A 14,033-nucleotide genomic window follows, 5' to 3' on the forward strand; every position below is an offset into this window, starting at 1 on the left:
TTCCATTCTGTACTAGGTTTCTTTCAATTAGTGCCAATTGTTCGTAGGGTTTCAAACAAACGCCCAACTCATAGGCAGAGGAATAGCCAGGAAGGAACCAAGGGTGCAGACTGAATAATTTTAGTAACTCGGTAGCAGAACTATACAGAAGCCAACGTTTCAAAACATCAAAATAGGGCTGACAAGAAAAATCTATTGCTTACAGAAGGTTTGATTAATACCACTGTTTTATTATCAATGATAGAATTGTCCACTGAAACTCTTTGTCGAAATTCAATTTGTTTAATATATTCAGTATGGAGTAAATGCCAATTTTAATGACAAAAGCAATTTTGGGGGAGAGAACTACAATTGGTCTTGTATAACGGGTGATTGCATTTTAGAAAGAATCCACAAGCTGGTCTCTTTATTAGCAAATGCCTATTCATTTCCTCTAGCTTAGTCATACCAAGGTCATTTTACTTCCTTAAAAAATGCTAAAACATGCAGCGATTCACTTAGTCCCCAAAGATTGAAACCTTATAGGAGCTAGATGCATTTCTAGATTGTTAGCAAGCTTCTTAGCCATGCTAGCTATCTTACTGAGTCTTGTGGGGAGGGTGGGAATATTGGTACCATTCAGAGGTAACTTTCATTTTGCTGACACCACTGAGGCTAAGTGTCATGCAGAACTCTAAAGAATCAGTCCTGGAGGAGTAGAATGACAGGGTTGTCTGCAGCTTTAGGTAGAGCTGATAAGCATCTAAAGCATCAAAACTCTTCATCTCACCCAACTCTATTGCGACATCCTTCATTCTCAAGGATTCCTCATTCTTCCTTTCCAACACCAGGTTCAGCTGCAGAAAGCCCTGGTAATCAAACTACTATCTTCTCTGGCACATGCTACTTTGGGGGTGGGGACATAAAGCAGGTATCTAGCCTACAGAGGCGATGCAAAGAAGGAGGGAAAGAAATGAGGCAGCAGCACTAGGTAATGGGAAAATGATGATGCAGACAGAGATTATATGCATATGTTTATATATATATATATATATATATACCTCTGTTGTTCTATTCACCACCATCTAGGTTAACACATTTGGAAGCAAAGAAGAGGAAAAAATGAACGGTTAGTTCGCTCTCGGTGACATGGACGGCAGCAAGCTCATGGCAGCTAAGTAATGAGGATGGAAGCTCTGGTGGGAGCACAACAGGCACAGAAAGAAAGCTAGACCGAATGGAGGGCTACACAATGGCCTGTTCCAAATGCCACATTTCCTTCACAGAGACCTTCAGGTCATACATGTCAAGGCAATGGCAACGTTCGGCTGGGACTCTGGCTGCCGGCACGCTCTCTCCACAACTGATCAATACTCAGTGCATTGCCTCTCATCTCAGATACCAGCCAAAGGTTTATTTGTGCACATTGTGGTTAGCATTTTGTAATTTTCCACCCTGGTGTTTGAGCTGAAGTGTTGGATACATTCAAAATATACGGCAGAAGGAAGGAAACTACCAGGTGCCTATAAATGGACCTCGGATGTGGCCTCCCTGTTAGCATGCATCAGGCAGCATGCACGGTTACCTCCTAGCTGGAAATGCTGAGGGGGCCGCGCCTTCAATCGGCTGACTTGGACACGTACTGTCCTTGCTCCCAGTGAGGTTAAGGCTTTGGGGTAAGCTTGCCAAAAGGGAGACCAGGCATTCTTACAGCGTGGGTGCTAGCGCAGGAGAGCGCATGGCCGGCTGCCCGCCTTCGCGCCTCACCTTTGACTCCACGTCTGCATTGTTGTCGTTCTGCAGCAGCAGGGCCGCGGCCTTCGTGTCATCTTTTCGGGCAGCGATGTGAAGAGCTGGAAGACGCACTTTTCCTTTAGTGTCATTCTCTAGCAGGAGGGAAACGACTTGATCGTGACCTTGTTGCAACGCTACCGCCAATGGTGTGAAGCCATCCTGCAAATAAATGGATGGGTCAAGACCGGCCCTAGCGGACATGTTCTTTTTGATTAACAAATAAGAATGCAACTGAGCGACCAATTTTTGTTTAAAGCTACCATAGTCAAGTAGACAGATATGTGAAAAGACATATATATATGTATATGTCTATAAATACTTGTTTATATTTATATATTTACCAAAGCAGAAAATAATAAAAAAATTTGTAATAAGTTTTTGGGGTTTTTTTCTGTTAAAAAGTAATACACATTAATTGGGTAAATCTTGAAAATACACAAAAGTACTACATAAAGAGGAAAAAGATACCATAATTTCAATATCCAGAAAATAACTGCAGTGAAAACAATATTTCAGGTTAAATCCAGGTAAATTTTTCCAAGGATCTTATTTAATTAAGCTATAAAAATTTCCCCTGATATTTCAAAACTGGGGGAGAGGCCTGTCTGCTTCCTCATTGCACCTTGATGCCTAGCACATATCTGGTGGCCACTCTGTATATGTTAATTGGTGAACCATAGTAACCACCGTTTTAAGAAAGGTCTTTATGAAACACTCTTGGCTTCTCTGACCAATGAAGGGAGAAGACACAGGGATCATGCAAAACAGGACTAGAATAAATTGAGATATACACTCAGGTCTGTGCATTTTGAGCCTCCCCACTGTATTGCCCTGGGACTTGACAGAGAGAAGACAGCTACAGATTTTGCTGTGGTTAAGTAATCAGTGGATGATCTAAGGTTACTGACAGTGGAATGAACAGCATGGAGTAGAAAATCCTAAAACTGGCTCGCATTTGAATTCTTCTATGCTTTTATTGTCATGCACTCAAAAGAACATTTATAAATTATCTTTATTAGAGAACTGGCAAGTAAGGTACTTATTTTACTTGGGCATGATATTTTATATCGGTAAGCCTTGTGCTACAAGAAGAGGGCTACTCCAGTGGAAGGGTGTTCATACGGGAGAAAGAGAAAATCTAGTGACTTGCACACTAGTGTCTTGTTGGTCTTCCTAAAAGACCACTTTCATCATTTTTTTCCTTGCTGGAAAATCAGACAGGGGCTCCTACCATTTTTTTGACTGAATGCACATCAGTATATTTATATTTAAGGATGTGTAAAATATTGGCCCCAAACACCTAAGGGACACTATTGTCCAGATTCTTCTCATATAAATCCTTTCCTGCAGTCTCCTTATTAACTGCGGTGTGCAAACTATTTCTACGCTGGCTTCTATACTCATGCCATGCCCCCACCCTGCAATGTCCTCCGCCTCACTCTACATATACAAATTCTGTCTATTCTTCATGCTTCGAGAACCAGCTGAAGTTCCATCTGCCCCTTTCAACTTTTCCAGGGAGACCCAATAGAGGGAAAGGATGATCATTAACGTAGCTAGAAGGACTTCCCCTGCAGTCTTAAGAAAGGCTGAAAACAACCAAGACATTACCAAAAGAACATCACAGGTTTACCCTTAAGGGCATGAAGTTTCGAATGCAATTTAATGTTATGAGAAAAGTAATCTACATAGCTATGTAAATATATGACCTCATTTTCATAAAGATAAATATGTGCGTTGTGTACATATACCAAAAGGTCTTAAGGAGTAAACAAAATGTTATCTCTAGGGAAAATTAACAGTGGCTTTTTCTTCTTTTTGCTTTTCACTTTACTTTCTCATTTATGTAATCTATTACTATTACAAAACAAAAGAAAAATACATTTTTTAAAGGACAGAATGGTCAAAGGAAAATTGTGTATTAAGATTGAACGTGAAACCTGGACAAAATGTAAGGGGTAAAAATGACAGCCTGCTTCTGGTTCTGAATCAAAACTAAATGGCTATATTTTCTGCTAATATGAACTTTTAAGCCCATAGGGCCTATACATAAAGGAAACTACTTTGCACCAGAAAATAAACTGCAACAGAGACCACAGCACCCACAAGAATGTGCTTCCTGCAATAAGCCAATTAAAGAGACAAAGATACCAGCTCTAAGGTGTCAATAGCTAAAATTAGTAGCTCCCGATTTTGGCTCCAAACCCAGTTTAAACAGTTTGGTTCTCTCTGTGCAGTTATTCTTAAAAGAAAAATACATGGGGCACTGGGGTGGCTCAGTCAGTTAAGCAGCCAACTCTTGATTTCAGGCTCAGGTTATGATCTCAGGATCCTGAGATCCAGCCTCGAGTCAGGAGGGGAATCTCCCTGCACTCAGTGGGGAATCTGCCCGAGATTCCCTCTCTCTGCCCCTCCCCTTACTTGTCTGCTCTCTCTAAAATAAATACATAAATCTTTAAAAAAAAAAGAAGAAGAAGAAAAATACAAGCCAAAAGGAAACATGACAGAAGCTCCATGAGAACCTCCATGCCTTGTGGAGTATCTGGAACATAATGGGTGCTTAATAATGACTTGTGGGGTAAATGAACAAATACTTTAACCTAATGCTTCAGAATCTTAATTAGTAAAAGAAGGAAGATATATATATATATATAGATAGATAGATAGATAGAGATATATATATATATGGAAAAGATAGGGTATACAGTACATAGTTAGTTAATACATAGTTAATACAGAAAAGGTTTTAAAAACCACAATCAGGCCAAGGACGTAGCAGTAAGTTGGACTTACTTGCTTCTAAAGGAGAGATACTTAGTGATCTGTACATCACAGTCTAAAAAGACTACCTTCTCCTTCACAGGCCAAGAAAGTACTATGAAATCACTTTCATTGGGATATTTATATTATTTAGTATTTCCATCAAAAAATGGGAATGGATTTTTCTCTTATCCAACAAGTAAGCACTGCTCTATGCCTACCAAATGTGTGTTGTCTTATCAACCAGTAGTTACTTCTTACCTACCCTTAAGAATATTATCACAAAAACAATACATTCTCATGATAAAAATCTTCAACAGTATGGAAGGGTATAATGTGAAAAGTAAATCTCCCTCCCACTGCTCAGAATAAACCACTGAGAACAATATGGATATTTTCTTCTATCAGCATCTATAGTCTTGCCTCATTTTTGACAATGCTGAATAGCATTTTATTGTGTATCACAATATTATTAAACAGGTTTACTGGTGCATATTTAGGTTCGTTCCAGTTCTTAAAAAATTGTTCATACTAATTCTGTTGATGAACTTCTTGTATACTGTTTTTGTATCCCCCTCTAATATATCTGTAATGTAAATTCTTAGAAGAAACAGAATTGCTAAGTAAAAAGGTACATAAACACTAACTTTTGACAGTTACTGTTAAATGTTCTGCAAAAGTGTTGCAACCAATGATCAACTTTACCACCACTGTAGGAAAGCTCCCATTTCTTCTACTCTTCAAATTCTTTTTCTCAACTCCAGGGCGAAAGACTGGATCTCATTTTTTAACTGATTAATAAATTAATATTTCTTTGACTATGAGTGAGGATGTGATATTTTCATACATTTATGGTCATTTGTATTTCTTTTTGTGCGAACTGCCTCTTCATTTATTTAGTGGTTTCCCCAGAAGGCACGATCTCAAAAGCTGGGTGAGGTTATATGCAATTCCTCTATCACGATCTTTCTTGTGCCATTTGGAAAACATGTCAGAATTTAAGAAGAGCAGTATTATGACAGGGATAATCCTGCATCTGTTTTCATTATTTTGTTAAAAATAGAGAATACTCAAATGTTGATCTTTTAATATTAGCAATATAGTTCTAATGATACACTTCACAAGGGAGCACAATCTTCCATCCAGTTTAGTTTAAAAAATAAACTGTATTACGTTAGGACAGTCCCAACGACTTAAGTAACTTTTTATTTTAAAACAACTCTTCAAGACTGCAAAAATTTCTTCACTACCATGTTTATGTAACACTTAAAAACATACAATAGTTTTGTTGAAAAGTGTGAATTAAATCTAGTTAACTATGTAAATTCAATCATTATAATTATGCTAACTTATATTTGGAAAAAACAGTTTTCAAACTTGTCGTACTACAAAATGTTTCAAAAACAGTGGTTGACTTTGAGGCAAAATTATAAGAAACGGAAAAGTGTTCTAAAGCAAATATGTAGATATTAAACAAATAGCTCAATTATAAGGTAGAGCCAGGCATTTAAGAGCAGAAAAGGTATCTGTGCAATGGAAGATTCTTTAAAAATTGAAAATAGACTTTCTAGTGTATTTCATAAACATTGAAGAATCCTCACATTAATATATGACTGTAACTAAACTCTAGTGGGACAAAGTTTCCACGCTATAACTCCAGGCTTACAAAATGTCCTGCACCCATGTGAACTTACCCACAGGAAGAACCAACATGTCTTACCTCTGTGGCTAGGCTCTGGCTTGCACCATTGTCAAGAAGAAACTTGACAACTTCGAGGTGGTTTTCCTGGGCTGCCATATACAATGGCGTGAAACCATTCTGCAAAAGAAGAAATGAAATGTTTCTATGTTTGTCTGTGGCTTTATTATAGGGCCAATCTAGTTTTCCATGGTACTGATATTATATGTTCCAGAAAATGCTTGTGTATAATAATTTTAATGATACTTTAATGCAGATATTCATATTTATTAAAAAGCCTAAGCATGATAGTTTAACCAGAATTTATAAGTGTATTTCAAAATTATAGTTCATAATTTATAACTTGAGTATAGTTCATAGCTAATAGTGTATAATTCACACCTATCCACTTTAGATAAATAAGTACATTTGTTTAATCATCAGCCTCTTACTGAGCACCTACCAGGAGTAAAGAATTTTCCTAGATGATATGAGGATATGAAGAAAAATACATTTGGTCATTGTCCCAATGAGTTTTTCCCCCCATACCAATAATTACCTACTTTAAATAAAAGGTTTAATACTTTCACATAAAATTAAGAGTCTGAAATATTTCCTAATTTGGAAGGAATTTATATTAATTTTAAGGAGCTTCAAACTCACCACAGGTGACGTGACTTGGAGCAAAGGAAAGAACATCAATATGCAAAAGGGTATATACTTCAATTTCAAAACAGAATTCAATTAGTAGTTGATTTTTTGTAAGTTTCCTGCCTTGCATTTTTTTTTTTAGCAAAGATGTGGTAGTTTCATGTTCAGAATACACACATATGCATTCATATGTACATATATGTACACACACTATGTATAGGTATGTATTTATGTTTGTCTGAAATGTGGCCAACTGCCAAAGAACCTGGATTCAAGTACATGAATGTGTACATTGCATCTTAAGCTTTTTATTAAAATATGTTGCTTGGGTGTCTGGGTGGCTCAGTCCATTAAGCATCTGCTTTAGGCTCAAGTCATGATCCCAGGGTCCTGGGATCGAGCTCTGCACTGGGCTCCCTGCTCCACGGGAAGCCTGCTTCTCCCTCTCCCGCTCCCTCTGCTTGTGTTCCCTCTCTCACTGTGTCTCTCTTTGTCAAATAAATAAATAAAATCTTTTAAAAAAATATGTTGCATATGTGTGATTGTTCTTTAGAACAATTTATTTCACATCTATGAAATACTTTCATATGTTGTCTATGTAATATTTTTAAATCTTACTGCAAAACATATATTAAAACATAGTTTTCAAACTATAGCAAATTTTCTTTGAATAAATTTTTCAGAATACAATTCTATTTAACTGAATGTTCTGGAAATTTTATTGTATACATTATACAATTGGAAAGAATAAAAGTAAATATATTCTAAATAAAATGTACCAACTATTACTCAAACTTTTGTGATTCAAAAGGTTTAGGTTCATCATTATAAATATCATTTACTATATGATTACCTTACTTATCTATAATTCAGGCTCTGGTGACATCACTTTTTTGGCTTTTAGCTGCGAATTTAAAAGTAAGTTAAAAGATCCTTGAGCTGATGATAAAAGTGATGTCACATAACAAATCTACCATTCTCCCAAATCTACCATGCTTATTCATCAGAGGGTTCCTCTATTCTACTTATTCTATTTTACACATAATTGTAAAAAGCTAGGTTATCCAGTTGCCAAGCTCCAAATCAGAGACACGAAATTAGAAGCAGTAGAATATGACACGGCATTCGAGCTTCTTCCCTTTAAATTATCTACCTACTGACATCACTGAAGTTCATTGTTACTCTGTTCTATCATGAAAGGTTTTATCAACATCAAACATGGAACATGGAATAACTGCAATGCAATATGTGTGTACACGTGTGTGTGCATGTTTGTGTGTATGTGCCTGGAGTGTTTCATCTTTGTCACTCTGCCCAGACCTATGAGGGAAACTGACAGGTAGTTTAGGATTACTCTTATATTGCTATTTTTTTTGTTTCCTTCATTTGACCAAAATGGAAGATCATTTTATCCTTGGTTGAGTTAAATATCCTTTAAAAACCAAAACAAAAGAAAAAAAACTTGAAAATATTAAGGAAGAAGAGAAAGATAAAAACCAGGGTGGATTTTTGTGATAGCTCAGTGAACTACTAGGTATCTGTCTTTCTTCATCAGCTGAAATTTCTAGATGGAAGATTCAGATTTTAGGAGTAAAGCTCTTAAGAAAAATCTTGAAAATGGATGTTATTTTCTCAACTTCAGGGCAGGGTTTTGCTGTAGTTCACGATTATCTAAGGAACACTGGTCTATCTATAAGTATCTGGCTTCTGGCCCGATGTATGCAGACTGTTCTTGAGTTTATCTTCCAGAACCAAACCTTTCATGACCCAGGAAGATAATCCAAGACCAGGTACTGAGGTTTAAAAGATGCTGTTTTTACAGACCTGGAGCTTCCAAAGAGTGATTCTTAAGAATCACAACTTTTAAATCATTCCATATGCCCTTTTCACAACAGCAGAGTGAACTGTGGAACTGGAATTACTCAAAAATAATATGTAGATAAGGATCACAACCAGATTGAGCCCTGTAATTCATTGTTTTCCACAACTGCTTCTCCTCTTTTTTTTTTTTTTTGAGTTCTGCCATTCTATTGCATTGCCCAAAAGCTGGTCATTTTTGGAATGGTCACATTCTTTCATACTTTTTATTTTTATAAATTTTTATTGATATATAATTCACATACCATAAAACTCACCCATTTAAAGTGTACAATTTAGTGGGTTGTAGTATATTCACAAACTTGGGCAACCATCCCCACTATCTAATTCCAGAACATTTTCATCACTGCAAAAAGGAACTCTGTACCATTAGTATTCACTCCCATTCACCGCTCCCCATGGCCTCTGGCCACCACTCATTGCCTTCTATCTCTCTGAACATTTCATATAAATGGAATCACACAATATATGGTGTGATGTATTGATATACATTGAATGGTATTGAATGGCCTCATTTTACTTCTGCTGTTCATATTGATAAAATGTTTTTGGTGTTTTTGTTTTTTCCTCCATAATGGAAATTTCCATTTTATAGGGGGTATGTATAGGCTTGTGTGTTTATTTTGTTTTGCTTTAGTTTTGGTCACCAAGCATCTGTTTCCCCTTTGGGCAATACTGCTCTGATTTTCTTTAGGGGACTACCTCTTACCCTGAAATGTAGGTAGCACGTGTCTTGGCCATCTTTGAGAAAAATTAGCCTGCCCTTCTTCAACCACAGGGTAAACATATGTACAGGACATCTTCTGTTTGCTCTTCCAGGTCTATTCTCTTTCTCAATTCTGTTTTCTGCGAAGTCCCCCCTCCCCACCTTGAACTGGTCTGTAAAGACCATATCGAAGGGCAACTCTACCATATAGCTTCTGATTACTCTCACCCCAACTATCTAGTTTCCAAAGCCTTCCAAAAAGCTTCTTTAGCTTTCTATTCTATGTGTTCTCCACATAATTTCAATAAATTCTCTTTTTTGCTCAAGTTAGTTTTAATCCCAATAACACCATTTAATACAAATCTCATCTATCAAGAAAGGATCAACATAGCATGAGAACACATGTACATTATTTAGTTATGGTTCTAGGGAGTAATTATAAGCATCCTTTGGAAAGACTGAATAAAAACATTACCATTACTCTCTCTTACAAAGAGGCTTAGGGCACAAGTAATTCAATGTGTTGTCATGGGACAACCTACAGCTGAAATGATTTTTTGTAAAATAGTATCTGGATTGGGAGAATGGTCCGATTTCAGAAGGAATGTTATTTTTCTCTTAAGAGAAAAAAGCATACCACTGTTTTGCTTTTTTTTTAAATTAATTTCCTAACTTAGGAAATTTCCAAAACAAAGAGCTGGCCAAAATGGAACATATGGGTGCCCAATTTACAGTTTTTTTTTTTCTGTAGCAACAATAGACTCAATTTTCAAAAGGCAGAACAGCTCAAGATTGAGAAAGTATGCTCTTTCATACCTGATCTTATCCATTATCTTCAACACCTTTTGCTCGGAACATTTATTGTGGTGTTATCAAAAGCAGGCAAATATGCAGACCTATAAATTTATAGCATACCGAAGCATGCTGCCTAGTATCCACCCAAATAAAGTAAAGAACAAAGTCCTCCTGTTATTCCATTTAAGTAAGGGCTGACATTTCATCCATGAACTTTTCTTATCAATCCTAGGTTCCTAGAGTCAGCCTGTGTACATCATGAAGTGCTCCTATGAATTAAAACGTTAAGGGCAGAGCATCAGATTTACACTGATTTACATCTGATATTGATTTTTGTGAATGTTGGTTAGATTACAGGTGTGCTATAAGGTCAAAGGACAGAGAGGCTCTATCATACCTATCTTCTGACTTCATCAAGACCTGACCTCCCCACCAAAGGAAACATTTAAAAACAGAAAAAGACCAAGGAGGCACTGCTTTAATCAAAGGGTCTTATCTTTTCTGAAAAGGATCCACAGAAACGCAGTACCTGTTTCACCCTGGACGGAGATGGGTGGGGACTGGGCAGATGGGGGTCAGGGATGGGAGGAGGCCCTCCACTTTGTCTTTTCATGCATTTTGATGGTAGAACCATGTGAATGTATTACCTATTCAGAGTTTAAATAAACACAATATAAAAATTTAAAAAAAACAGCCCCCCCCCCCCAGAAGACCCCATAGGGTCTTCTCACTGTTAATACTACTATGAAAATTTAGAATATTTTGATAGTTATGGTAAAATATTATTTGAAACAGACTTTGCTTCTTGATAAACACAGTTTGTGCCTTATATTACAGAATAAAGACAGAGAAGGAGAAAAGACTGAGGGCTGTCATTTGATGTGGCAGTTTGAGATTTTCCAATTGCAAACACTAGTAATCCTTGTTGACATATTTAGTACAAAGTATGAAGGACTTAATCATTGTAGAGTTCTTTATAATCACAATTTAACTATCCAACCCAATTTCTTTCTCAGGGTAGGCCTAAATCATTTCTGGAATGTTAAGTAATATAAAAAAGAGTTAACTAACTTATTAAGATATAAGATCAAAGCAATGACAAAAACTAATTTAAAGTAACATCTAAAAATTCTTAGCTTACAGACCCTCAGTTTATAAGATCAGAACTTGATATTGTCCAATTTCATTTTTATTTTCAAGATAAGGAGAATTTTTATATGTAAGGAAGGTGGGGGACTCTCTTGGCACTAGTTCTTGTTGGCTATTACATATTACCTATTTGGTTAAAACTTCACTCAGACAGGGATGCTGTCTTTCTTGAATATTAATACTCCTGTGATGCTTTATGTGCTGACGCCTAAATGGAATTTAATCTCATGGCATTATCGCTTGTCGTTCTTTGTAAGAGTTCCTATTGAAAAGCTGCTACCAGGAGTTATCATGGAAACCCCATTGTGCTGCATGGCCATCTTATTACTTATTCTGTCCAAGGAATGACGCGACTCAGAGGCACAGGGGGGCAGGTGTCCAGATGAAGGGGGCCTGCTTCACTGCGAACTGTCGGGGCAGGGCATGCCAAGCACAGCTGCAAGGAACAGGGAATTCTGCAGCCCATGTTTTTCTCCGTCACTTCATCATCACTAGGGAATGTGTATAAACTGAAATCAAATCGGGTCAGGATTTGATTTCAATTGCGGATTCTCTCCGACATCGTCAAGGAGGTTTAAAATTATGGCTGCTCTAAACATTGGTCAAGAATGTGTGAAATGTTTAAAAGAAGGAAGTTTATTTCTTCTCCCTTGGGGGGATAAAGGAAATGAAAATGGATTAAAGAGTTCTCCCACTCTCTCAGAGCTTAACACTAGTTATTTTCCAGTAAAAAGATGTTTGAAAAGCATGATGCTTTGCTTATAGTCAGCTGGTCTGTATCTCTATCAATGGGCTATACTTGTCAATATTCAACTTTATATCATTCCCTTCTGGAAAAGCATTATTACTCTAAGTAAACCCTCCTAGGGAATCAGCATAAGTGGACCACGTATCAAAGGTCCAACCACAAGGAACTAGAAAAGAATCAGATCAGACATACAAGAAATCACGTGTTTGGAAGCGTTGTTCAGTTGCTTCTCCATGACACTGATATTTAACAGCATCAGCATCATGTTACTATGGCCGTAGTAACCATGGAGGAAGTCGCCCCAATTCCGTGGACCCATAAACTATAGGAGGCTCCTGTTAGCCAAAGATAACCAGTACTGAAGATGGCTGGGGAAATCGAGTACACTTAAAAATGGAAATCAAGGGCGCCTGGATGGCTCAGTTGGTTAAGCAACTGCCTTTGGCTCAGGTCATGATCCTGGAGTCCCGGGATTGAGTCCCGCATAGGGTTCCCTGCTCAGCAGGGAGTCTGCTTCTCCCTCTGACCCTCCCCCCTCTCATGCTCTTTCTATCTCATTCTCTCTCTCAAATAAATAAATAAAATCTTTAAAAAAATGGAAATCAAAAGGCCATAGCAAATAATGAAAAAAGTTAGATTGAGACTTTATTCTAAAAGACAAAACTAGCACATGTAGAAGCAAGTTTAGGAATTAACAAAATATTGGTTATAACTGAAATTCATGTATGAGTTCTCAAAATGAACAAAGACTAAACCAAATAGGATTTCTGTGGAGGAAAAGTAAAATTTTTCCAACAAAATTATATGATAGCTTGATGTCCTTTACTTTTTATTTTCACAGCATAAGTAAAAAGACAGCCTTTTTGCAAATGCATTTGCAAACCAAAGACCTCACCTAAGTTTTTTTTTTTTTTTTTTGGTCATTTAATCTTTTGATTTTCAAATCATTCTCATTTGAAACACTTATCAGGAAATCATCCTAATTCTTCACACATTGCTAGAAAACCACAATCCACGCTTAGTTGTGCATCCAGGGTTCTCTAACACCATCCCCCTAACTTCATGTCATCCTGTGTCTTTTGCAAAACTTTCCGTTTTGTTCTGTAATCAATTTGTTCAGTATCCAACTGCCTGGGGTACAGACGGACAAACAGGAGTACATGAAGGCATCCAATGAGAAGGAACACTTGAGTAAGGACCAGTTTTAAAAATGGCCAGGTTCTTAGCAGATATTTCTGTGTTATGATGATGTTTGCTTTCCTATATAACCTCATTTCTGTGGAGACTGAAATAATGAAAAATTCGGATTATGAGGACCATTTTTAAACCTATTTTAAAGTAAATTCTTTTAGACTGAAAGTCTACCAAATGATAATCTAATTAGAACCTCATGCAAGACTCAGAGCACATAGGAGGTCCTACTGAATGAATCATTAGCTTATATCTGAAACAAAGAATCTGGAAATTTTAGTTTGGGGAATTCTAAAGTTTATTCTTTTTTTTTTTTTAATCTGTTTCAGGGAACAACAATGAGGCCTTAGTTAGTTACTAAACAGGAATTAAGCAGTATCTCCCTTTTTTCAACTAAATAAAGCACTGAAGTATAATGAACTTTTAAGAGCATTTCCTCATATATAGGAATTCTCATTTCCTTTGTACTGAGACTACTGAGGTACTGAGAGTAGACTGAGCTAGCATCCTAAAATAGTGTAAGACTCTACATTACAGATATTCCCTAAACATTTGTGTCTATGACTACCAGTCCAGTTTCATAGATGGATGACTTTAAAAAAATCTCTCTCACACATAAAGAGGATATATATGAATTTAAATAATTTGTGACAATTTATTCATTGAATTGTATTCTTAGAGGATATAGGACTTGGCCCAAAGAA

General features: G+C 36.8%; 1 protein-coding gene across 1 annotated transcript in view; it reads right to left on the reverse strand.

The window, feature by feature from the left end:
* The window catches only part of LOC123323178 (ankyrin-3), a 113,578-nt gene that overhangs the window by 96,919 nt on the left and 2,626 nt on the right, over positions 1–14,033 (reverse strand). Inside the window, exons 5-6 of the mRNA XM_044916209.1 lie at positions 6,254–6,352; positions 1,747–1,932 (exon numbers count right to left, since the gene is read on the reverse strand). Of these exons, the coding sequence (XP_044772144.1) occupies positions 1,747–1,932; positions 6,254–6,352 (285 nt within the window). The remainder of the gene's footprint in view (positions 1–1,746; positions 1,933–6,253; positions 6,353–14,033) is intronic.

Source organism: Neomonachus schauinslandi, chromosome 6, assembly GCF_002201575.2.
Source record: "Neomonachus schauinslandi chromosome 6, ASM220157v2, whole genome shotgun sequence".
Classification (NCBI taxonomy): Eukaryota; Metazoa; Chordata; class Mammalia; order Carnivora; family Phocidae; genus Neomonachus; species Neomonachus schauinslandi.